We start from the raw sequence: 25,791 nt of genomic DNA, 5'->3' as shown, positions 1-25,791 counted from the left end.
GATAGCTGGGAAAATTGCAGGGTAAAATATGAATAATATACACAGAATCAGTCACTATACTGTCTTCTGCTATCACTCCCCGCCCTTTAAAACAAAGAATCCTCCACGTATTCACGGCAGGGTAGAGCGCATGACCGACATGCGGGAGCCCGACGCCGAATCTGTCCAACGCCCTATCCTGCGGTAAATACGTGGATTCTTTGTTTTCCAAGGGGGGGTGGGATGGGGGCGGCGGCGCCAGGGTTGGGGGCGGCAGCCCCCCAGGAGAGGGGTCGCATTGGACAATATAATGACTCATTCTGTGAATAACAGTTATGTTTTACCCTGCAATTTCCCGGTACCTTTCATGCCCTCCCCTGTTATCGTGGCCAAGAATGTGGGAGTTGGGGGGGTCCGCGGCATAACTGTCTACACCGTGTAGATTGATGCATCACACAAAACAAATGTTACGCACAAATGCTCCAGTGAAATAATTCGACAACTTGCTGAAACGAATCATGGAGGACATCTTCAGCCAACACCATGATGAAGGATTCCATCTGCCCAACTTGTCATAACATTAGGAAAGTCTTTGATTGTAGTCTTTTGTTATTACAAACCTTTATATATAAACCAAAATAACGGGATACCTAGGCTCCACATGACAGTGAAGTGGATGAAAACATTTTGACGTTCAATCCATTGATTCCACTGACTAATTACAGGGATCAGTCCACGTGGTGATCAGGGTTGCCATGGTAATGCACACTTTCTTCTCTCAGTGATGGTACCTGCTGTCCTCAAAACACGCGGTTCACCACTCTCTGTGAACGATGGCATTCATAGGTATGTTTCTCGACACGCATGCAAATTGCACGCGTGCGAGGGGGATCTTGCAACTGCTGCGGTTTCCAAACCATCGCGGATATGTCTGAACGATTCCGTAGACAAACAGACTATAGCGATAGCGCGAGATAGCCTCATGCCTCATGTGAACAGGCTCTAAGAGTACAGCATTGCCCTCTTTCAAAAATGATATCTACTATACATTATATTTTGTAAAATGTCAAATGTATAAAAAATGTATACTATGTTCAGTTTACATTACATGATTCTTTAGGATTAAAACTGTCAGATATATCGGTGTTGTAAAATTGTGTAAATAGTCTTATGCAAGATAACTGCTGACAATGCTAGATGTTGTAGTAAAACTTTTACATTTAGTTTAGTTAAATACGTAATTATGTAATGTAACTAATAACGTATACTGTATATATCCAAATGTTGGTATTGCATGTACTCTACTGTTAAACTTTAATAATTGCTTTAACAAGAGCCTTTCTAAAGAAGTCCACTCCTGGAAGCCTCAGCCATATTGGATACAAGTATATTATGTTTTTTTTTTTTTAAATTATTATATATGGCTAAGATAAGTATTTGATTCTGATTCCTCCACTCATCCACTCCACTTCCACCTCCCTCCACTTGCCTTCCACTTCCTTCCAATCATGCTTTACTAACTTTCCACGTCTTCCATATCCTCCACGCATCCTCTACTTCCTCTACAGTGGAGTGGAAGAGGCTATTTTAAAGACAGTTGACCCTGATCTTTTAGGAGGATTTACCCCCTTAAAATGAACCTAATTGTTATGAGTTAATTCTAAAAAAATGTATGGAAATACTACAATTACATTAATGGGTTGAAAGAAATATCTTCCAAAATGATTTTTAAAATATCTATGGATTTTTTTTTACAGATCAGTGAAAATAACTTAATGCATATGAAAACATTATCTGCGTGCTCAACTCGTTACAAGTCCTTTGTCTGTAACTGTATCACTTCCTATCACAATCGAAGCCTTTATTGAACAAGACCAAATCCCTAAGTAATTCCAAAATGCGAAGGAAGTGATATGCTGAACATCTGCCTGGATTTTAAAAATAACTTTAGCGGATTGTCCTAGTACGGGTTGTCAACTAATGGAGAAAAGGATCATTGGACGCTGAGGCTAATACTGAGATACAGTCAGACCAAGGAAAGATCCAGAACCATGTACTTGAAGGCTAACTACACCACATTACGAGTGTGACGAAGACAAAAGTATCTATACAAATCTTAGAGAGTCGATTGTCAACGCTCCGGTGTGGGCGCGAATTAAATAATACTGTAATACTGTTACTATCGACCACGATGAGAATAATGCGATTAGTTTACAAGTGGGTGACCCAAATTATTATCTCCCATGCATCGGCAGAAGTTAGTTCACAGGAAGATCAGTCGCGTTCTTGCCGGAGGGGATAATGGTAATACATGTCTTGTATTATACCTAGTGAAAATTTATATCTATTTTTGAAAATTAGAGGTATAAATATTTGATTTCAAAGGACAGAGATGGGATTATTTGTCACTTCGGCGTGACATTGATGTCTTGAACATCTGTTTCTTTTTGCAGTACAGAATGCATTCACTTCACTTCATTGTCTACAACACAACAGTGCCACAGACATCCCATGTTAATAATCGCTACAATCGACTGCTTAAAAATAACATACGACAAAAACAAAATTACTATCAGTGACAGTTATTTTCACACACACACACACACACACACACACACACACACACACACACACACACACACACACACACACACACACACACGCATATATGCATGTATTTATTAACACACACACACACATACACTATATATATATATATATATATATAAATATAAATAAATATATATATACATATATATGTATGTATGTATGTATCATATATATACACACATATATATACTATATAATATATAAGTGCAACACGCACACACACACACACACACACACACACATAGAGAGAGAGAGAGAGAGAGAGAGAGAGAGAGAGAGAGAGAGAGAGAGAGAGAGAGAGAGAGAGAGAGAGAGAGAGAGAGAGAGACAAGAGAGATAGAGAAAGAAACAAGAGAGAGAGAGAGAGAGAGAGAGAGAGAGAGAGAGAGAGAGAGAGAGAGAGAGAGAGAGAGAGAGAGAGAGAGAGAGAGAGAGAGAGAGAGAGAAAGAGAGACAGAGAAAATCAATAGCCAGGAACAGCTGATCAAGCGCAATTATACCATTACCTCCTTATAATATCTATTGCAAAACTAACCATTACGGAAATAACTTAAACAACCATCACCAAGTGACCTGCCGTACAAAGTGCACACTCCACGACCCTTTCTGCGTTTTCGTGGGAAATACCTGTCGCTCTAAGCTCCCCCGTGCGAACAGTTGCACACTGCCACTGCTCGCCACCTTTCGTGTTTCATGGCCTTGAGCACGGCAATCAACATTTCTAATTTGGTCCATTGCATTCTATTTCGTGTCCGTTTGTGATTGTGTTAGGCGGTGAGAGAGAGGGAGGGAAGGAGGGATAGAGGGAGGGAAGGAGGGATGGAGGGAGGGAAGGAGGGATGGAGGGAGGGAAGGAGGGATGGAGGGAGGGAAGGAGGGATGGAGGAAGGGAAGGAGAGATGGAGGGAGGGAAGGAGAGATGGAGGGAGGGAAGGAGGGAAGGAGAGATGGAGGGAAGGAAGGAGAGATGTAAGGAGGGAAGGAGAGATGGAGGGAGGGAAGGAGAGATGGAAGGAGGGAAGGAGAGATGGAGGGAGGTAAGCAGAGATGGAGGGAGGGAAGGAGAGATGGAGGGAGGGAAGCAGAGATGGAGGGAGGTAAGCAGAGATGGAGGGAGGGAAGGAGAGATGAAGGAGGGATGGAGAGATGGAGGGAGGTAAGCAGAAATGGAGGGAGGGAAGGAGAGATGGAGGGAGGGAAGCAGAGATGGAGGGAGGGAAGGAGAGATGGAGGGAGGTAAGCAGAGATGGAGGGAGGGAAGGAGAGATGGAGGGAGGGAAGCAGAGATGGAGGGAGGGAAGAAGAGATGGAGGGAGGGAAGGAGAGATGGAAGGAGGGAAGCAGAGATGGAAGGAGGGAAGAAGAGATGGAGAGATGGAAGGAGGGAAGCAGAGATGGAGGGAGGGAAGGAGATATGGAGGGAGGGAAGGAGAGATGGAGGGAGGGAAGGAGATATGGAGGGAGGGAAGAGAGATGGAGGGAGGGAAGGAGAGATGGAAGGAGGGAAGCAGAGATGGAAGGAGGGAAGGAGATATGGAGGGAGGGAAGGAGAGATGGAGGGAGGGAAGGAGAGATGGAGGGAGGGAAGGAGAGATGGAGGGAGGGAAGAAGAGATGGAGGGAGGGAAGCAGAGATGGAGAGAGAGAGAGAGAGAGAGAAAGAGAAAGAGAAAGAGAAAGAGAAAGAGAGAGATAGGAAACCGAAAAACACGCAGAAGAGAGAAGTGATAAGAGACGAACGACTAAATAAAAAAAAAGACAATTACAGATACAAAAAATTAAAAAGAAGAAAAAACACTAGCAAGAAGATACTAATTATCTCTTATTCCCATTCGCTCTTTCACACACGATAATGAAACCCTGTTGTTTAGACGAAACGGGAGATCTTACCCCACCTAAGCGCCCATGTACCTTGCAAGGTCATGGCGCCTGATTTAAAAGCAGAGACGCCCAATATTCCTCTTGCACTGTCAACAGGATGGAGGGAGATGAGGAGAGATAAAGGGAAGGAAGGAGAGATGGAGGGAGGGAAGGAGAGATAAAGGGAAGGAAGGAGAGATAAGGGGAAGGAAGGAGAGACGGAGGGAGGGAAGGAGAGATAAAGGGAAGGAAGGAGAGACGGAGGGAGGGAAGGAGAGATAAAGGGAAGGAAGGAGAGACGAAGGGAGGGAAGGAGAGATAAGGGGAAGGAAGGAGAGACGGAGGGAGGGAAGGAGAGATAAAGGGAAGGAAGGAGAGATGGAGGGAGGGAAGGAGAGATAAAGGGAAGGAAGGAGAGACGGAGGGAGATGAGGAGGGAAGGAAGGAGAGACGGAGGGAGGGAAGGAGAGATAAAGGGAAGGAAGGAGAGATGGAGGGAGATGAGGAGAGATAAAGGGAAGGAAGGAGAGATGGAGGGAGGAAAGGAGAGATAAAGGGAAGGAAGGAGAGATGGAGGGAGGGAAGGAGAGATAAAGGGAAGGAAGGAGAGACGGAGGGAGGGAAGGAGAGATAAAGGGAAGGAAGGAGAGATGGAGGGAGGGAAGGAAAGATAAAGGGAAGGAAGGAGAGACGGAGGGAGGGAAGGAGAGATAAAGGGAAGGAAGGAGAGATGGAGGGAGGGAAGGAAAGATAAGGGGAAGGAAGGAGAGACGGAGGGAGGGAAGGAGAGATAAAGGGAAGGAAGGAGAGATGGAGGGAGGGAAGGAGAGATAAAGGGAAGGAAGGAGAGATGGAGGGAGGAAAGGAGAGATAAAGGGAAGGAAGGAGAGATGGAGGGAGGGAAGGAGAGATAAAGGGAAGGAAGGAGAGATGGAGGAAGGGGAGGAAAGATGGAAGGAGGGAAGGAGAGATGGAGGAAGGGAAGGAGAAATGGAGGGAGGGAAGAAGAAATGGCGGGAGGGAAGGAGAGAAAGACAGAGGGAAGAAGAGATGGAGAGAGAGAGAGGGAGAGAGAGGGAGGGGGAAGGAGAGAGAGGGAAAGAGTGTGAGAGAAGAGGGGAGAGTGAGAGGGGAGGGAGAAGGAAAGAGGGGGGAGGGAGAGGGAAAGAGGAGGGAGGGAAGGAGAGATGGAGGAAGGAAAGGAAATATGGAGGGACGGAAGAAGAGATGGAGAAAGAGAGAGGAGGGAGAGGGAGAGGAAAAGAGTGAGAGTGAAGAGTGGAAGAGGAGAGAGGGAAGGAGGGAGGGAAGGAGAGATGGAGGAAGGAAAGGAAATATGGAGGGACGGAAGAAGAGATGGAGAAAGAGAGAGGAGGGAGAGGGAGAGGAAAAGAGTGAGAGTGAAGAGTGGAAGAGGAGAGAGGGAAGGAGGGAGAGAGAGAGAAATAGATAGAGAGAGAGATAGGAAACCGAAAGACAGGCAGAAGAGAGAAAAAGTGATAAGACGAAAGACTAAATAAAAAAAAAAATTAAAAAAAATCACAGATATAAATAATGAATAAATAAATAAATAAAAAGAACCAGAAAGGAGATACTAATTATCTCTTATTCCCATTCGCTCTTTCACACCCAGGGCTTCCCACACACGATAAGGAAACCCTGCTGTTTAGACGAAACGGGAGATCTTACCCCACCTAAGCGCCCATGTACCTTGCAAGGTCATAACGCCTGGTTTAAAAGTAGAGACGCACATCGTACCTCTTACACTGTCAACAGGATGGTCACCAAGGTCGCTGCTCTCCTCTTCGTCTGCGCCGCCCTCGCTGTGAGTTCGATGGAGTGTGAGGCATAGGGAGGGAAGGAGTGGAGGAAGGGAGGCAAGGAGTGGGGGAAGGGAGGGAGAGGGGAGGAGTGTGAAAGCTTGGAAGGAGGGAGGGAGTAGGAAAAATTATGAAGGGAGGGTGTAAGGGAGAGGGTAAGGGAAGGCAGGGAGAGGGGGGATAGTAAAAAGAAAGAGAGGAAGGAAGAGGGAAAAAGGAAGGAGGGAGATGTAAAGGGGATTTAGGGAGTGAAGGAGATGGAAAAGGAAAAGGAGAAAGAGGGGAAGAAAAAGGGATGACGTTGGAGAGACGGAAAAAAAGGAAAGGTTAAGAAGGTGAGGGAAGAAGAGGGGATAAGATAAAGATAAAGGAAGAAGGGAGGAAAGGAGAGACAGAAGAAAGGATGAAGGATTGAAGGTGAGGAAATGAGAAAGATAGTTAGGAGGGAAATGCGAAGGGGAGAGAAAAATGAAACAGGGCAGATAGAGATAGATAGATAGATAGAGAGAGAGAGAGAGAAGAATTCTTTAGGGAAATCAAAATCAACGTCGCTTTCTATCATTTCAAAAATATTGAATATATTTTTTCTTTTCTTTCTTTTCTTATTCATGATTATAATTAACGCAAAGTTATCTTCAGAGGTCTGACCGTGTTTTTCTTGGGAGTAAAAGTATGCGATTGAGTTTGTAGTGAATAGAAATGGTTGTTTTTCCGAGCAGTCAAACTCTTAACTATGACATGAGCAATCAAGAACTCAATTATAACTTTGTGCATACCTTTATGGAAGTAGTTGATATGTGAATTATTTACAAATTGCAAGTAATTTGTTTTAACGTAAAGATGTGAGATTCCTCAAAACTAAAGGCTTCCCTTCCAAGATCTCGTGGAATTCTTGACTGAAACCTGCTGTCGTTGATGTAACATTCACTAAATCTTAATTTCACATTACTTTCAAGGAATGATCTTAGGATAAGATCCATTTTCCAGTCTTTGAGCTGTTTCAGATCAAGCAACACATTTAAAGATATTACTCTCGGGCATCAGACTTCAGATGCTATAAAATGTTCCACACTAATTGGACCACTCCATTGAAGCGCAGAAAGATCTATTCTTGTGTTTCATCGACTACTCAAAAGCATTCGACAGGGTTCAACACGAAAAACTGTTTAACATCCTTCAAACAATGGCAATAGATGGAAAAGACCTGAGAGTTATACGCAACCTATATTGGGAACAAGAGGCCGCCATCAGTATTGACAATGAATATAGTGAATTCCGTCCCATTCGCAGAGGAGTCAGACAAGGATGTATAGCCCCACCACACCTCTTCAATCTCTACAGTGAACACATACCGAGGAACATTGATGACATAGGTGTAAAAGTCGGCGGACAGAACATCAATAACATACGATACACTGACGACACCGTTCTGATTGCAGACTCAGAAGAGAAACTACAAAACATCCTCAACGTAGTTCTCCAAAAAAGCGAAGAAATGGGCTTGGACCTCAACATCAACAAAACAGAGTGTATGACTGTTTCTAAGAAAGTACCGCCAATATGCCATCTTACCATCAATGGCACAAAATCAAACACGCACAAAGTTTCAGATATCTGAGGTTCACAATCACTTCCAATGGTAAGTGCAAAGATGATATCGTGAAGAGAATTGCACTTGCAAAAGCCACTTTTTCAAAGCTTCGTTCCATATTCAATAACAGAAACATCACAATGGATATAAAGAAGAGAGTGCTAAAAACCTATGTCTGGTCAAGTCTTGATATATGGCTGTAAGTGTTGGACCATCAGCGAAGAAACAGAAGCTAAACTGGAAGCAGCAGCGATGTGATTCCTGACAAGATTGCTCAAAATATCATGGAGAGAACATAGATCAAATAAAGAAGTCCTTGCCTTAGCCAATACCAACAGGTCACTCATCAAAACAATCCGGCAAAGACAGATGCAATTTCTCGGACACGTTATGAGAAGGCAACAGCTGGAAAGATTAGCATTGCTCGGAAAGATCGAGGGCAAAAGAGCTCTAGGACGACAAAGAATAACTTACTTGCAATCTCTTAACTCGTGGGCAACTAACAACAACGCCAGTTGCAATGAACTCATCCATGCCTGTGATGATAGAATATCCTGGAGACGCATGATCGTCGATGCCTGTATCAGGTCTGGCACCTAACGAACGAACGAACTAATTGGACCAGCTATTGCGAAATCTATTATTGCGTCTCGAACCGCATTTTCTGTTGCGAGTCAATTCGAATTGGAAAAAAACAGACCGTCATTTCGTGTATGTTTTCTATAGTTAACAAGGGGAACAGAAATAAATTATTACGACACTGCCCTTTAAGTAGTTTGCTCGTTTGTCCAAGTTGAACAAGCATTTCCGAACGCAGTACTAGTCGTAATATCAGTATTTTGGAAACCAAGGAAATTCTTCGTCATCATCAATCGATAAATTGAATCTGTCTTAGCTTTGTAGTCCCCTAGGAATCAAAGTATATCCTGGCTGTGATTGAGGCGATACGGAAAGCTAAAATCACACTACCCTCCAACCACAACTGGTGGCGACCCGATCCTATTATGGTTTCGAAACCGTGCAGCAAGCAAAACGTTTCGAGACGTGGGTGCGACTGTTTCGGTGTGAATCTATGCGACCGGGCATGGGCAAATGGATATTCACTTAGATACTCAATTTGGCAACGTGGTATAATTTAGAGTTGATTTACCCTTTCCAGAGCGGCCTGCCCCAGGGGGGGAAACCGGGCCATTTGAAGGCGCGTACCAGCTCCGTGCCCAACCGCGCCAACGCATTCCAGCGGATGGTGGTTCCTCAGCAGCCCAAGCGCAACGTCAGCGGCACGAAGAGGGTTGGTCAGTATTTGGGTTTCATTTTTTTCACTGATTGTAACACAGTACAAACTTTATGAAAAAAAATGTGATTTAGTTTAGAGGTCATTATGTTTATTCGTGTTATACAATTATCATTATAATATTAATGTATTATCATATCCTCATAATAATGATGCAGCTGAAAGCAACAATAATAAAAATAGGATAAACAATAATAGAAATAGGATAAACAATAAAAAATAGGATAAACAATAATAAAATAAGATAAACAATAATACAAAACATAACCCATAAATCAACCGAATTACCTCAACTTTCTTTAAAAAAAAGCCTCGTCTTTCACCAGAGGGCTGTGGCGTCGCTCCCTTGGCGCCGAGCAAGGAATCCAGACTGTACGGCGGCCGAGATGCAATCCCACACGCGTACCCTTGGAATGTGGTGGTGTGGATGGACCATTCCTGGTGGTGCGGCGGGGTCCTGATCTCCGACGAGTGGGTCTTGACGAGCGGAGGCTGTGTGAAAGGGTATGTGTCTGGATATTTGGCTTTTGTTTGGGGTTAGTCTTTCTGTCTGAATCTCTGTTTCTTTCTCTTTCTCTCTCTGTGTCTAAGGAAGATTTTATTTCATTATGTTTTATCAGGATATAGGTTTTCCTCTTCCTTCTGTCAACGTTATCATCTCTCTTTTATCACTTCCTCCCTCCCCTTCCACCTCAGTCATTGTCGCCTTCTTTATTCACCCCCTTTATCACCTCCTATCTTTTCATTCATCAACACCTTCATCTTCATCTTCCAGCTTCTTCACCTCCCTTTTCACCTCCATCCTTTTTGTTGTCTTCCTCTTTCAGCTCCTTCTCCTATCTTCTATCATCCCATTCATCATCGACTTCTTCTTCCTCTTCCAAGTCCTCCTTTCACCTCCTTTCTTCTTGTCGCCTTCCTCTTTTACCTCCGTTTTCTTTGCTCCTATCTTCCCATTTGTCTACACGATCTTCTTTCTCTCTTTTTACCTCCTTTTCCCACCTCCAATTCTTGCCATCTCCCTCTTTCACTCCTTTTATCATTTATCTTCTTTCCATTCAAACAATGCTCTTTTCTTCCTCTTCCAGTCCTCCTTTTAGCTCCTTCCTTCTTTTCGTCTTCTTCTTTTCATTATTTCTTCTTATCTGCTATCTTCTCGTTCATCTTCTTCCTCTTCCCCTCCTCTTCCACCACCAACTCTTGTCGTCTTCCTCTTTCACCTCTTTCTTCTGTCTCCTTCCCATTCACCAACGCCCTCTTCCTTTTCCTCTCCCAGGTCCGGCCTCCTCCAGGTGCTGTTCGGGGCCCACAACCACGACCAGTGGGAGGAGAGTCAGGTCACTTACGAGACTGACGAGTATTACGTCCACGAGGATATCGATTTTCCTGAAATTTTCGATAACGATATTGCTGTCATCAAACTCCGTCAGCCGATCGGGTTCAATGGTTAGTAAGATGAGAGAGAACGCGAGAAAAGGGCTTAAAAAGAAATGAAAAAATAGAAGACAAGGAAAATTAATTATGATTTCTCTCTATATAAATATATATGTATATAAATACATATATATACATAATACATATATGTGTATACGCAACTACACATATGTATATACATAAATATACACACATACACACACACACACACACACATATATATATATATATATATATATATTTATATACACACACATACACACACACACACACACACACACACACACACACACACACACATATATATATATATATATATATATATATATATATATATGCATATTAACATGTATCAACTTGGCTTTAAATTAATACTCTAAGATCATTCAAAATCATTCTCATACATCATAAGTGATTAAAATTATTTGCATCCAAAATTAGATGAGTGGGACTCTAATTACACATTCAACACCAATGAAATGCAAATGTAATCATCTCATTATATAAAAAAAAACGAAATTCAATCTGCTTTTCACATTAGAAATCACTCATCTCGCATGACTACTTTACGAGAAAATGCCTAAATACTTATTCAATCATTCACAGACTACATCCAGCCTGTGTGTCTACCAAGCTACACTGATGCCGCTGACGCTGCTAACTTTGTTGATATGGATGTGACCGCCACGGGATGGGGAGCTGACAGTAAGTGATCGAAGTACAAAAGCACATGCAGCAATTAGATTTTTGATTACTGGAATGATGTTGATAGCAGTATTGATGATATTTTATTCATGATCGTGTTGTAGCTTCTGTATATACAACCAGTAACCTTACTATTACTAGTGGTATTACAAATACTTCTAATACCACTATTACTATAATAACATATAATGCAAATCTTGAATAGTACAAGCTGTAATGTAATGGTCTAGGCTTAGACTTTCGAAACGATGCTAATGTGTGCAATGTATGCATACCGAGAACAATTTATACAAAATAGAAAGACACAGAGAAATATGCAGAACTATAATCATTTTTTTGGAATGAATAACATCACCATGGCAACTAAAATTGAACTACAATTAAACAGCCAAAGTGAAAAATAAAAAACAAACAACAAATAAACAGAAACAAATAATCATATATTTTTTCCCCTCAAACAGCCCACGGTTACCACCACGCGCTGCAGTACTTAAACCTGAAGACTATTTCGACCCAGCAGTGCCAGGACGTCTATGGAGAAGTTATTACCGACCTTTATCTCTGCACTTCGGGCGACAGGGGTGTTGGCGCATGCAATGTAAGGGGCCTGTTGTTATAAAAGTAGTTTACTCAGTGGTTTTATGTAGGCGTTTATGTGTATGTCTCTTTCTGTCCGTCTTTCTGTCTTAAGTTCTGTCTATTTCTTTCAGTCTCTGTCACTGTTCCTGTTCCTTTTCCTGTTTAGATGTCTATCTCTCCCTCCCTCCCTCTCTCTTTGTGTGTATTCTTGCCTGTGTGTGTCAATGCACGTATATATGTACGTATGCATAGTCATACAAACATACATCTACATCTAAATTTAATCATGAATATACATGTATATAAATGTGCGCTCGTGTGTGTGTCCGTGCGTGTGTGTACAAACACACACACACGCGCGCGCACGCACATGCATAGAAAGAAAAAACTATATATCTATATTAATAAATCTGTATATATATATGTTTACGTTAATGTTTTTACTATTATTGTAAGTATTTTCTTAACTGAACTATACCAATGGCACCGCCAGTGGACCAGTTACTAGGCAAAGTATTACACAATATAACTTATTCATATGACCGTCTTGACAGTTTTTCGTTGAACAAGCATTTTTTTTCAACATTTTTTAACCAGATTCGTTCAACCTTCTTGTTAATCAAATTAAATCTTGGGCAAGAGCAGTGAAGGTCAATGGGCCATGAGCCAACGATGGGCTCTGGCTTTCGAGTTATTGGAAAGGACAAAAGTAGACGAAACCGTTTTTATTTGTTGTGTGCAGTTTTTTTCTGTATTTGATTTCCCAATCGGAAATCAATTACATGCTTTATATGCCAAAACACTCATAAAATCCCGCATTCTTCTCCCCGGTATTTAGCTTGAACACTAACCTTCAGCTATGTACTTAAATGAACACAAAGGTTTAACTAAGCAAATACCAAGCCTTTACTTAAGTAAACTCGAGTCTTTACTTAAACCTCCATTTCAAATAAAACTCCAGTTTCTTTGGTTAAACTTCTAATCTGTTCAGTTAACCATCTAACCCTTTTACTTAACCATGCTGACCTTTCAAACAAACCTCTCTCCCATTTGTTATAACCTCCTCCACACATCGTTAAAGCGCCAATAACATTGACTAAACCTCAATAACATCGACTAAAGTAATCAAACCTCCAACACTTGACTAAAACCTCTGGTTTCTTCCCCTCTCTGTTCCAGGGTGACACAGGCAGTCCCCTCAACTACGTGAAGGACGGAATCACCTACACCCGTGGCATCGCTGTGTTTTGGTCCGCTGCCGGCTGTGGTGCTGGGGACCCGACCGGCTTCACTAGCATCTCGAAGCACCTGGATTGGATCTCGGAGAAGACTGGCATCGCTATCGACCCTTGAGGCTAAACACGAAGGTGATCTAGAAGAGGATGGAAGGAATAAAGGAAGTGATATGTTGATGTAGTTGTGAAGGGGGGCAGGGAGGGGGGGGAGGGTTGATGTTTATACTTGGAAGGTGAATAAAGTCATTTGAAAATTCAGTTTTTGGTCACTTTTTTTACAGCCTAAACCTCCCAAAAACACCACTACTGCCACCACAAAGAAGAAGAAAAAAAAAAAACAAGCACAATTCTTTGATGAGGGGGATGTGAGTCATAGCTATAATTATACTTAAATGTGACGGGAATCCCGTTCAGTCATGCATGAAGCGTAAAAATTGTATATTGATTTTTTTTTTGTATTATTATTTTTTCTTTTTCCATATAAAGCAAATACGGCTTAAACAAAACAATTATGTTAACTTATAATTAACCAATACAAAAAGTAATATTCTAGATTATTCAGAAACTCTGAATGTGTCAAAACGAACTCTGTCATTCTTTCAAATCGTGGCATTCATGTCTACGCCAGACATGTATAATTCATGTTCATAGCAATGATTAATCAGAATGTGTGGCGCTGGTTGATATGGTTTATATCAAGGCATGTAGTACTTACCATGCACTGAGGCTATAAATCTTAATGCTATGAAGAAAATGTTGAATGGGATGGCATCATTGCAGATGGAGCCATGTGCTGCATAGGAGAAGGAGGAAGAGAGAGCGGGAGAGAACTCTAAGATGGAAGGAGGAAAGGGGAAGAGAAGCGAGAGGAGGAGAAAGGCAGGAAGATAGAATGACAGATAATAAGAATAGGAAGATAGATTGACCGATAGATAGAGATGGCTAAATAGACAAAGAGATCTACTTATTGACCAGTGAAAAAAAGGAAAAGAAAGAAAGAAAAAAAAAAAAACATGTGACACCCCGCTATAGTTTTCATAAAACGATAAATAAATGACAGTGTCGTATCGTTTTTAGCTGATTTTTAGAACGACCAGATTTTATCTTCAATTTCTATCTTTTAAAAATGTCTCACAAAAAAAAAAAAAAAAAACAGGAATAAAACTGATAAAACGTAAAACAAACAAACGAAAATAATTCATGAAAGTCACCCTACGCTCAAAGACTTTCTAACTCTCGTGCATGCAACATTCTCATAAAGAACACGAATAAGACTAATAAAACAAAAAATAATAATTCAGGAAAATCAACCCACGTCCGAAGACTCTTTGACTTTGATATTATCTTACTCTTTCGTTCATGTCGTCCTGGGTATTCCGTGAGAAAAGGCACGTGGGGCTTGATATTTTTGCTCTTAAGTGGCGTTTATGTTTTTAAATTCACCCTTTGAGTAAGAAATGAAAACTCTATCGGGAACCGAGTCAGGGTCAAATAGTCTTTACCAAATGAGAATAATGTAAGTTCATGCATTACCCACTGGTTAGTGCTTAGGTTAATATTAGATAATTCCTTCAATCGGAGAGCTTGTATAATTTTTATTAACACGACATGAGGACCATCAGATTATTTGGAACGGCGCTGGCGTAGTTCATAAAGCTCTGTATTTTTGTATATACATATATTTTTTTTCTTTAGAACCTCTCTCAATTATTAATAAAGACTCAACTGGTATTAACCTAAGCGCCGGCCAGTGGGGTATAGATAACGCTACATCGTTTGGCCGATGCGTATTTATATATATATATATGTATATATATACGTATATACGTATATATGTATATATACTTTTATATATTTATATATGCATTTCATGTGCACATACACACACACACACACACACACACACACACACACACGTGTATCTATATATTTGTACATATGTATATATACACACATATTCACACATCTCTCTCTATATATGTATATATGTGTATCTATCTATATATACATGCATGTATATACACATCTCTCTCTATATATGTGTGTGTCAAAGAAACCGATGACAGGTGAGGAATATTCAGTTGATATATATCAACACCATCATGATTACCATCACCACCACGGGCATCTGTGTAATGACAATTAGCATTCACCTTCTACAAATTTCATATTATACGCTAATTTCGATTAGGAAACGTTTGCTAAAGAGGGAAAAAAAAAAAAAAAAAAAAAAAAAAAAATATATATATATATATATATATATATATATATATAACACATATACCCTAGTATTATATCATACCGATATTCGCGGGAGAATCATGCTAATAAATGTCCACGCGGTTTTGAAGTCACTTTAGTTTTAGGAATCAGGAAGTTTTTTACTTTGAATTTAAAACCTAATCGTGATGTTATTAAAAGCTTTCTTTTATACTTGATTCATATATCATATATGTTGGGAATTTGTTTTCCACCCTAGAGATAACATTGCCCTCTGTGTGTCTGTAAACTCTGGAATTCTCTGTGGGATTAACTTTTCGTTTTTCTTTTCATTGTTGAGAATTATATCTGCAGTTTGAATATCCCACAACTTATATAAGAATATATATTAATGAATTTTCACATTCATCTCTGACATGAAAATGTCAGAATTTGTTTCGTTATTGTTATTATGAATATTAAAGGCAACTCAACGCATGCGCAGGATTAAATCTAGGCTCAAAATAATAATACTAATAATGATAATAATAATAATAATAATAAATACTTTATTAACCACCAAAGTGTAACTTTTTGTACACTTTCATACATTCAATCAATTCATTACAATAAACATGAATAATAATAAGTGATAATACAGTGAGTAGGATGCATATAGTACATACAAGTAAAGTTAAAGTTTGAAGGACTGTTCATTGTTAATTAATTTAATACTTGATGGTACAAATGATATGGCAAAGCGTGAGGTTCTGCTTTTAATACATTGCAATCTTCTTCCTGATAGTAAAATTGTATAATTGCTGTTTAATGGATGTTCACAGTCATTGTAAATCATATTGCATCTATGTAATGAGCATCTCTTAAATATTTCAGACAAAGATTGTACATTTTGCACTCCAAGACGAGAACAGTGTTTGATAATTTTTGACAGTTTATTTTTCGATTCTATCGTACAGTTACCAAACCAGCAGGCAATTGAAAAGGTTAGCACAGACTGCAATACAGATGTATAAAAAAGTTCTAAGATCCTATTATCAATATTCAGTTTAACAAGTTGTCTAACAAAGTACATTCTTGAACGCCCTTTCTTGTATACATTCTCCACATGTTCATTAAAGTTAAACTTGTCATCTATAGTGGTACCTTAAGTATTTGTAGCTATGTACAATCTCAACTGCTTCATTGTTAATAACTATTGGCTCGTGTTTTCCTAAAGTCTACGATCAATTGTTTCGTTTTCCTAACATTCAGTTCAAGATAGTTCCTGTTACACCATGCAACAAAGCGTTCAACCTCCTGTCTGTATTCAGTATCTACATTTATACATTGGCCAACAACTGCTGTATCATCGGCATACTTAAAATATTTAATACTGGTATTACTGCTCATACAATCACTAGTGTACAATGTGAATAAAATTGGCGATAGCACACACCCTTGTGGGGCACCGGTATTTGTAGTGATAACATCACATTTTACATATTGAGTCCTGGCAGTAAGGAACTCGTTTACCCACAAGATTATATAAGGGTTCACCTTCATTGCCGCCAACTTCCCCATCATTAAGTGCGGCTGTATGGTGTAAGTAAGTAAGGATTGGTCCGTAGATGAATTAAACAAATAATCCTGAATGCTGCCAATGCGCATGCGCATTAGATATGACTTAAATTTAAATACTGGATTAACTTTTATGGCTCTCTATGATATTAATGTTCCTTTTTCATAATTGTTATTATCTTCTCAACACTTTCCACGATGCTTAAGATATCTGCTGACGGCGAAGTCGCTCAGGGTGTAACGCCAGTCTTCGCCTCGATCCAGTCCAAATAGTAGTGGACGCGGGTGAAGGCGGCGGATGCCACGTTTTCTTTCCTGGAATTTGAAGCAATATGGCACTCAGGTATCGATTTACCAGTTGCAGGTGCCCTGCTGCCAGTGCTGTCGACGCAGACGACGCCATCGCCGATGTCATATACGGCGTCACAGTCAGCGTTGGTCATGACAGGGATGTCCACCTGACGAAGGATGTTGAACGTTCCACTGGCGGCTGTTGTCCCCAAAGACCTTTTTTGCTTTCGTAGATTATAATGGAACCTTTTGCATGTAATTTCATTAGAATCAGTAACTGATAAAGGGCAAGAGAAAACACTAGTTCAGAAATTCGTCGGCCAGAGGAAACTCACAGTGGGCGTGACGACTTTACCCACAGGCACATCGGCGGCAGAGAGAGCAAAGGGGGTTGGGGGGAGAGGGAGAGAGAGGGAAAGAGAGAGAAAGAGAGAGATATGGAACCGAAAGACAGGCAAAAGAAAGAAAAAGTGATAAGATAAGTGATAAGAGACGAAAGACTAAATAAGAAAAAAAATACAGATATCAAAAATAAATAAATAAATGTATAAAATAACCAGAAAGAAGATACTAATTATATCTTATTCCCATTCGCCCTTTCACACCCAGGGCTTCCCACACACGATAAGGAAATCCTGTTGTTAGACGAAACGTAAGATCTTTCCCCACCTAAGCGCCCATGTATCTTGCAAGGTCATGGCGCCTGGTTTAAAAGCAGAGATGCACATCGTAGCTCTTACACTGTCAGCAGAATGGTCAACAAGGTCGCTGCTTTCCTATTCGTCTGCGCCGCCCTCGCTGTGAGTTCGATGGAGTGAGCGGCATAGGGAGGGAAGGAGTGGAGGAAGGGAGGCAAGGAGTAGGGGAAGAGGAGTAAAAGTATGCGATTGAGATTGTAATGAACAAAAATGGTTGTTTTTCCGAGCAGTCAAGAACTCAATTATAACCTTGTACATACCTTTAAGGAAGTAGCTGATATGTGAATTAGTGCAACACAATATGTGAATTAACTGTGAGATTCCTCGAAACTAAAGGCTTCCCTTTCCAAGATCTCGTAGAATTCTTGACTGGAACCTGCTGTCGTCGATGTAGCATTCACTAAATTTTAAAGTCACATTACTTTCAGGAAAAGATCTTAGGATAAGCTCCATTTTCCTGTCTTTGAACTGTTTCAGATCAAGCAACACATTCTAATATTACTCTCAAGCATCAGACTATAGATACTATAAAAATGTTCCACACTAATTGCTATTGCGAGATCCATTATTGCGTCTCGAACCGCATTTTCTGTTGCGAGTCAGTTTCCCTTGGTTTGTGGAGTCTTATTATATCTATAACATTGAAATTCGAATTGAAAAAAAAAAAAAACAGACCGTCATTTCGTGCATGTTTTCTATAGTTAACAAGGGGAACAGAAATTAATGATTACGACACTGCCCTTTAACTAGTTTGCTCGTTTGTCCGAGTTGAACGAGCATTTCCGAACGCAGTACTAGTCGTAATATCAGTGTTTTGGAAACCAAGGAAATTCTTCGTCACCATCAATCGATGAATCAAAGTATATCCTGGCGGTGATTGTAGCGATGCAAAAAGCTAAAATCACACTACCCTCCCACCACAGCTGGCTTCGAAACCCTACAGCAAGCTAAACGTTTCGAGACGTGGGTGCGACTGTTTCCCTGTGAATCTATGCGACCGGGAATGGGCAACATATTTACTTAGATAATGGTCCAAGGCAGCTAGATACTGGGGTTTGGCACTGACTAAATAATATTGTTATTACCCTGTGTTAAGAGTCCTGATGCACTTAAACCGCGACAAGGTCCTACACACAAATGTATATATATATATATATATATATATATATATATATATATATATATGTGTGTGTGTGTGTGTGTGTGTATACGTATATGTATGAATTATATTTATATACATATATACGTATATATATGAATTATATTTATATACATATATACGTATATATATGAATTATATTTATATACATATATACGTATATATATGAATTATATTTATATACATATATACGTATATATATGAATTATATTCATATACATATATACGTATATATATGAATTATATTTATATACATATATACGTATATATATGCATTATATTTATATACATATATACGTATACATATGTATATATGTGTGTACACGAATATATATATATTTATATATATGAAATATATACATACACATATACGTATGTATATATATATGTATATTCATATAAATGTGTGTGTGCGCGTGCGTTCGTGGGTGTATTTATATGTTTATGTAAATACGATACTTAATTTTTGAACGTGATATAATCTATATTTAATTTACCCTTTCCAGAGAGGCCTGCCCCATGGGGGGAAACCGGGCCACTTAGAGGCGCGTACCAGCTCCGTGCCCAACCGTGCCAACGCATTCCAGCGGATGGTGGTTCCTCAACAGCCCAGGCGCAACGTCAGCGGCACGAAGAGGGTTGGTCAGTATGTGGGTTTCATTTTTTTCACTGATTGTAACACAGTGCAAACTAGTACAAAATTATCATTATAATATCATTAATGTGATTGTTATTAGTATTTTCATATCATGATACAGATAATGCTGCTGCTGAAAATAACAGTAATAAAAATAGGATAAACAATAATACACGTACAAAAAAGAAAAGCACAAAACCGAATTAGCCTCGTCTTTCACCAGAGGGCTGTGGCGTCGCTCCCTTGGCGCCGAGCAAGGAATCCAGACTGTACGGCGGCCGAGAAACCATCCCACACGAATACCCTTGGAATGTGGTGGTGTGGATGGACCATTCCTGGTGGTGCGGCGGGGTCCTGATCTCCGACGAGTGGGTCCTGGCGAGCGGAGGCTGTGTGAAAGGGTATGTGGGTGGATATTTCGCTTCTGTTTGAGGTTTGTCTGTCTGTCTGATTCTCTGTCTGTTTCTCTTTCTGTCTAAGGAAGATTTTATTTCAGTATGTTTTATCGGGATATAGGTTTTCCTCTCCCTTCTATCAAGGTTATCTTCTCGCTCTTATCCCTATTTCATCAGGATCGTCATCTTCCGTGTTATTATCAACATCGCCTCCTCCCTGTTTCCATGTTATGTGAACCGTTTTCTCTCTCTTCCACCCACTTTATCAACACCTATGTACCTAGTCATCACTGTCTGAGAACTATTTCACGTTGGTAATAAGCATTCGTCTAGTTTATTTACTTTCAAGGCCCCCACCATCTTTTTTATTACCTTTTTTCTCTTCCGCGTCTAGTTCCCGTCATCCTTTTTCTCTTTCATCCCTTTTATCACCTACTTCTTCCTCTTCCACCCTTAATTCCATCATAAACTTATTCCCATTTATCAACATCCTCTTATTTATCTCTTACATCCACTCTTTTATCACCTTCCTCCCCTTTCCACCTCAGTCATTGTCATCTTTCTCATTCACTCCCTTTATCACCTCCTATCTTCTCATTCATCAATACCCTCATCTTCTTCCTCTTCCAGGTCCTCCTTTCACCTCCCTTTTTCATCCCATCCCTTTTGTCGTCTTCATCTTTAAGCTCCTCCTGTCTTCTATCTTCTCATTCATCATCGCCTTCTTCTTCCTCTTTCAAGTCCCCCTTTCACCTCCTTTCTTCTTGTCCTCTTCCTCTTTCACCTCCTCCTTCCTCTCCTTTTCTACTATCTTCCCATTTGTAAACACTATCTTCTTTCTCTCCACCTCCAATTCTTGCCGTCTTCCTCTTTCATTCCTTATAGCATCTTCTATTTTCTTTCCATTCAAACCACGACCTCTTATTCCTCTCCCAGGTCCTCCTTTCATCTCCTTCCTTCTTGCCATCTTCCTCTTTCCTTTCATCTTATCTGTTATCTTCTTCCCATCCATCAACGCCCTCTTCTTCCTCTCTCAGGTCCTTCTTTCACCTCTAATTCTTGTCGTTTTCCTCTCTCACCTCTTTCTTCTGTCTCCTTCCCATTTCCAAAGCCATGGCTTTGAGACAGAGAGTTCGAGGCACAAGACTGAAAATCCAGGGAGTGGAATTAGAATGGGTCAAGGACTGCCTATACCTTGGGGTAAGGATAGACCGGACCCTCTCCTTCCATAAGGAGGTCCAGTACCTGGTTGACCGAACCAAAGCAAGACTGTCTGTCATGAGAGCAATGACTGGGAGACGCATAGGGGCCAGACACAAAGTACTAAGATCATTCTATGTACATGCTGTCCGGCCCATTGTGGACTATGCCTCAGTCGCTCTAATTGCTGCAAAGAAAAAGCACACAGACAAATTAGAAACAGTCCAAAATGAAGCTGCCAGGATCATTCTGGGTGCCCCGAGGTGGACGAAGGTTCTCAACCTCCTGATGGAGGCAAACCTTCTCCCCCTGGACTCACGAATCGATCTAACGGCAACACAATTTCTGTCAAAGGTCATCCAGGCTCCCAGGAACACAAGCCTAAGACAAAAATTAGTCAGATGCCTCGAACAAGACAACGAGCTCGTTGCAAACAACTCCTGGCTGTCTCATACAGCCAGGGTGTTGATACGCCATCAGCTCAAAGAACAGCTTCTTGCTAAGGGCATAGACTCCCCCCACCCCGACTTTGCCGAAGCCCCGCCGTGGGCACTGAGCCTGATAGAGTTCAACATAATGAACCTGTCAATGAAAAAGAGCCTATACCCCATGCCTAGCCTAAAGGCAGAAGCCCACAGGGTCATTGCAGCCATCACTCCTCCGGGTAGTAGAACATACTACACGGATGGATCGGTCGATCCCTTGAGCCACACTGCAGGCGCCGGCTTTGCAGCTAGGGATGCCACGCGATCCATGAGGGTAACAGACAACGCCTCCTCGCTACAGGCAGAGGCAGTTGCAATCATGGGAGCCCTAGGCCACGCGTCCCTAAGGGAAGGACACGTGGTCATACACACAGACTCCAGGGCAGCCATTGACTGTCTTCAGCACAGCTCACCCACAGACAACATCTACCTACTGACCACGATTCTCACAATGGCACAGAGAATTCTTGCTCAGGGTAGAAGAATTATCATCAATTGGGTCCCAAGCCACATCGGCATCAGAGGGAACGAGCTTGCTGACAGACTAGCCGCCGCTGGCAGGGGTATGCCCCCAAATCCCATGACGATAAAACCGAGCCGAAAATTACTTATGGAGAAGTGTGCCTTGGTCGGTCGTACCTTCCTACGGCAGCTCCACAGAGAGGAAACGAGAACCTCCCCCTCGGCCAGCTGGTACTCAGACGCCACAGGCTCTGAACCACTGGCACTCTCTGAAGTAAGCAACAGAGGTACCGAAGTCATTCTTCACAGAATGCGCCTAGGTTACCACTGTGCATGGCAGATTATCCCAACAATCGAACGCGATGAATGGTGCTGCAAGCACTGCGGCGAGCCGAACGCCACACTAGTCCACTACCTAGAAAATTGTAACCATACACAATTCCTGAGACATGGACCGCCCACAACAGCCGCCGTGCTGGTAAAGAGGCTATGCGAAATGCTTACACCATGGCGGCAGGAGCGCTTGCTGGCTATCCCGCCGCCACGGTAAGCACCGAGTGTCAGACAACTCAATGAGACAGCCGTAAAAAAGCTGACACAGGCCGGGCCATATCTAGAAGGCCCGGGCGAAGCTAGAACTTCGCAAACCAACCCCCCCCCCCCTTCCCATTCACCAACGCCCTCTTCTTCCTCTCTCAGGTCCTTCTTTCACCACCTCTTCCACCTCTAATTCTTGTCGTTTTCCTCTCTCACCTCTCCTTCCCATTCACCTCTTCCTTTTCTCTCCCAGGTCCGGCCTCCTCCAGATGCTGTTCGGGGCCCACAACCGCGACCAGTGGGAGGAGAGTCAGGTTACTTACGAGACTGACGAGTATTACGTCCACGAGGATATCGATAATCCTAATCGTTTCGATAACGATATTGCTGTCATCAAACTCCGTCAGCCGATCGGGCTCAATGGTTAGTTAGATGAAAGATAATACGAGAAAAAAGGGCTTACAAGTTCTTAATAGGAAATGAAAAGAAAGAAGAAAATGAAAATTAACAAGGATCTTTCTCTTTATGTATATATATGTATAATACATACATATATATGTGTATACGCAAATACACATATATACGTATATGTATAGATTTATATTTATATACATATACATATATATTATGCAAACACACGTATATATACACATATAAGTACATATATATATATACAATATATATATATAAATATATGCACATATATATACATATAAGTATGTGTATATATGTATATATACACATATATATGCACATACATACACAGACACATACATATATATTATATATATAATATATACACATATATCATATATACATATATACATACACACGCAGAGAGCTATGATAGAATTCCCTCTCATAAAGGGCCCGATGAGCATGTGCTTGGGAAGACATTTGGCCTCCCCTCCGTGCCTCTGACGTCTGGGGAATTTAACCGGTGAAGCTCTTTTTCATACTTCACAGACCTGGATGCCTCAAGATCCTTGCACACGCTCACATTCTTTTAAACATAATTACTTTTTAATTTGTTCAGTAAGATGTGATTCATTTTACATTTCTTTATATTAACATGTATCAACTTGGCTTTAAATTAATACTCTAAGATCATTCAAAATCATTCTCATTCATCATAAGTGATTAAAATTATTTGCATCCAAAATTAGATGAGTGGGACTCTAATTACACATTCAACACCAATGAAATGCAAATGTAATCATCTCATTATATAAAAAAAAAACGAAATTCAATCTGCTTTTCACATTAGACATCACTCATCTCGTATGACTTCACGAAAAAATGCCTAAATACTTATTCAATCATTTACAGACTACATCCAGCCTGTATGTCTACCAAGCTACACTGATGCCGCTGACGCTGCTAACTTTGTCGACGTGGATGTGATCGCCACGGGATGGGGAGCTGACAGTAAGTGATCGAAGTACAAAAGCACATGCAGCAATTAAATTTTTGATTACTGGAACGATGTATAGCAGTACTAATGATATTGTTATTCATGGTCGTATTATAGCCTCTGTATATACAACTAGTAACCTAACTATTTCTAGTGTTATTACAAATACTTTTAATACCATTACTATTATGACATATAATGAAAATCTTGAATAGTACAAGCTGTAACGTAATGGTCTAGGTTTAGACTTTCAAAACGATGATAATGTATATGTGCAATGTATGCATACCGAGATGTTAAGAATAATTTATACAAAATAGAAAGACAGAGAAATATGCAGAAATATAAGCAAAATATTGGAGAGAATGACATCACCATGGCAACTAAAATGCAACCACAATTAAATAGCACAAATATTAATTAAAAAAGAAAAAGAAAAAGAAATGATCATAAAATTTTCCCCTCAAACAGCCCACGGTTACCATCACGAGCTGCAGTACTTAAACCTGAAGACTATTTCGACGCAACAGTGCATTGACATCTATGGAAATTTTATTACCGACCTTTATATCTGCACTTCGGGCGACAGGGGTGTTGGCATATGCAATGTAAGGGTCCTGTTGTTATAAAAGTTGTTTACTTTGTGGTGTTATGGAGGTGTTTACGTGTATGTCTGTTTCTCTCCGTCTTTCTGTCTTTGAGGTTCTATTTCTTTTAGTCTCTGTCTCGCTGTTCCTGTTCCTGTTTGTACATTTGTCTCTCTCTCTGTCTCTCTCCCTCCCTCCCCCTCCCTGTAAAAAAACGATATATCTATCTTAATATATCTAAATACATATGTTTACGTTTATGTTTTTTTTAAATATAGTTACTATTTTCTTAAGTAAACTCTACTAATGGTACCGCCAGTGGACCAGTTACTAGGCAAAGTATTACACAATATAAAAAGATCCTGCTATAACTGATTCATATGACCGTCTTGACATTTTTTCGATGAACAAGCATTTTTTCAACACTTTCTAAACCAGATTCGTTCAACCTTCATGTCAGTCAAATTAAACTTTTGCTAGCACAGTGAAGGTCAGTGGGCCATGAGCATCTGTGTGCGCCAACGATGGGCTCTGGCTTTCGAGTTATTGAGTTATTGGAAAACTCAAGTTTTTACCTCTATTCCTTTCGGTTGAACTTCAATCTTTTCGAATAAAACTCCAGTTTCTTTAGTTAAACTTCTAATCCGTTTAGTTAAACATCTAACCCTTTTACTTCACTATCCTGTTATTTCAAACAAACCTCCATCCCATTTGATTTAACCTCGTTCACACTTCGTTAAAGCTCCAATAACATCGACGAATCCTCAATTACATCGACTAAAGCTCTAGACTTCGTAATCAAACCTCCAACACTTGACTAAAACCTTCGGTCCTCCCCCTACCCTCCCCATCTATTTCAGGGTGACTCAGGCAGTCCTCTCAACTACGTGAAGGACGGAATCACCTACGTACGTGGCATCGGCGTGTTCTGGGCCGCTGCCGGCTGTGGTGCTGAGTTACCGTCCGGCTTCACTCGCATCTCGAAGCACCTAGATTGGATCTCGGAGAAGACTGGCATCGCTATCGACCCTTGAGGCTAAACA

General features: G+C 40.8%; 4 protein-coding genes across 6 annotated transcripts in view; 2 read left to right on the top strand and 2 right to left on the bottom strand.

Moving 5' to 3' along the window:
- Positions 1-8,989, bottom strand: part of LOC125037591 (methionine aminopeptidase 1D, mitochondrial-like) — a 25,371-nt gene extending 16,382 nt beyond the window's left edge. The window contains exon 1 of the mRNA XM_047630781.1: positions 8,334-8,989. Within this exon, the coding sequence (XP_047486737.1) occupies positions 8,334-8,425 (92 nt within the window). The 5' untranslated portion in view covers positions 8,426-8,989. The remainder of the gene's footprint in view (positions 1-8,333) is intronic.
- The window catches only part of LOC125037592 (brachyurin-like), a 29,961-nt gene continuing 10,288 nt past the window's right edge, over positions 6,119-25,791 (top strand). For 2 of the 3 annotated variants that reach the window (XM_047630784.1, XM_047630783.1), the window contains exons 1-7: positions 6,119-6,273; positions 9,019-9,154; positions 9,480-9,657; positions 10,430-10,599; positions 11,194-11,292; positions 11,754-11,890; positions 13,051-13,238. In XM_047630784.1, the coding sequence (XP_047486740.1) occupies positions 6,226-6,273; positions 9,019-9,154; positions 9,480-9,657; positions 10,430-10,599; positions 11,194-11,292; positions 11,754-11,890; positions 13,051-13,224 (942 nt within the window). In that variant the 5' untranslated portion in view covers positions 6,119-6,225 and the 3' untranslated portion in view covers positions 13,225-13,238. Of the gene's footprint in view, positions 6,274-9,018; positions 9,155-9,479; positions 9,658-10,429; positions 10,600-11,193; positions 11,293-11,753; positions 11,891-13,050; positions 13,365-25,791 lie in introns of those variants that run through there. The other variant, XM_047630782.1, reaches the window with a different exon arrangement.
- Positions 17,114-17,902, bottom strand: LOC125037642 (chymotrypsin BI-like). The gene is made up of 2 exons (XM_047630843.1): positions 17,844-17,902; positions 17,114-17,420 (listed from the first exon to the last, which is right to left on the bottom strand). Exons 1-2 carry the CDS (start codon positions 17,900-17,902, stop codon positions 17,114-17,116), a joined length of 366 nt encoding a protein of 121 aa, XP_047486799.1.
- LOC125037595 (brachyurin-like) lies at positions 17,903-25,790 on the top strand. The gene is made up of 7 exons (XM_047630786.1): positions 17,903-17,974; positions 19,538-19,673; positions 19,892-20,069; positions 23,001-23,170; positions 24,077-24,175; positions 24,633-24,769; positions 25,609-25,790. Exons 1-7 carry the CDS (start codon positions 17,927-17,929, stop codon positions 25,780-25,782), a joined length of 942 nt encoding a protein of 313 aa, XP_047486742.1. The 5' UTR covers positions 17,903-17,926; the 3' UTR covers positions 25,783-25,790.

The sequence above is a fragment of the Penaeus chinensis genome, chromosome 23 (assembly GCF_019202785.1).
Source record: "Penaeus chinensis breed Huanghai No. 1 chromosome 23, ASM1920278v2, whole genome shotgun sequence".
In the NCBI taxonomy this organism is placed as follows: domain Eukaryota; kingdom Metazoa; phylum Arthropoda; class Malacostraca; order Decapoda; family Penaeidae; genus Penaeus; species Penaeus chinensis.
This window is presented reverse-complemented; position numbering and strand designations above follow the sequence as displayed.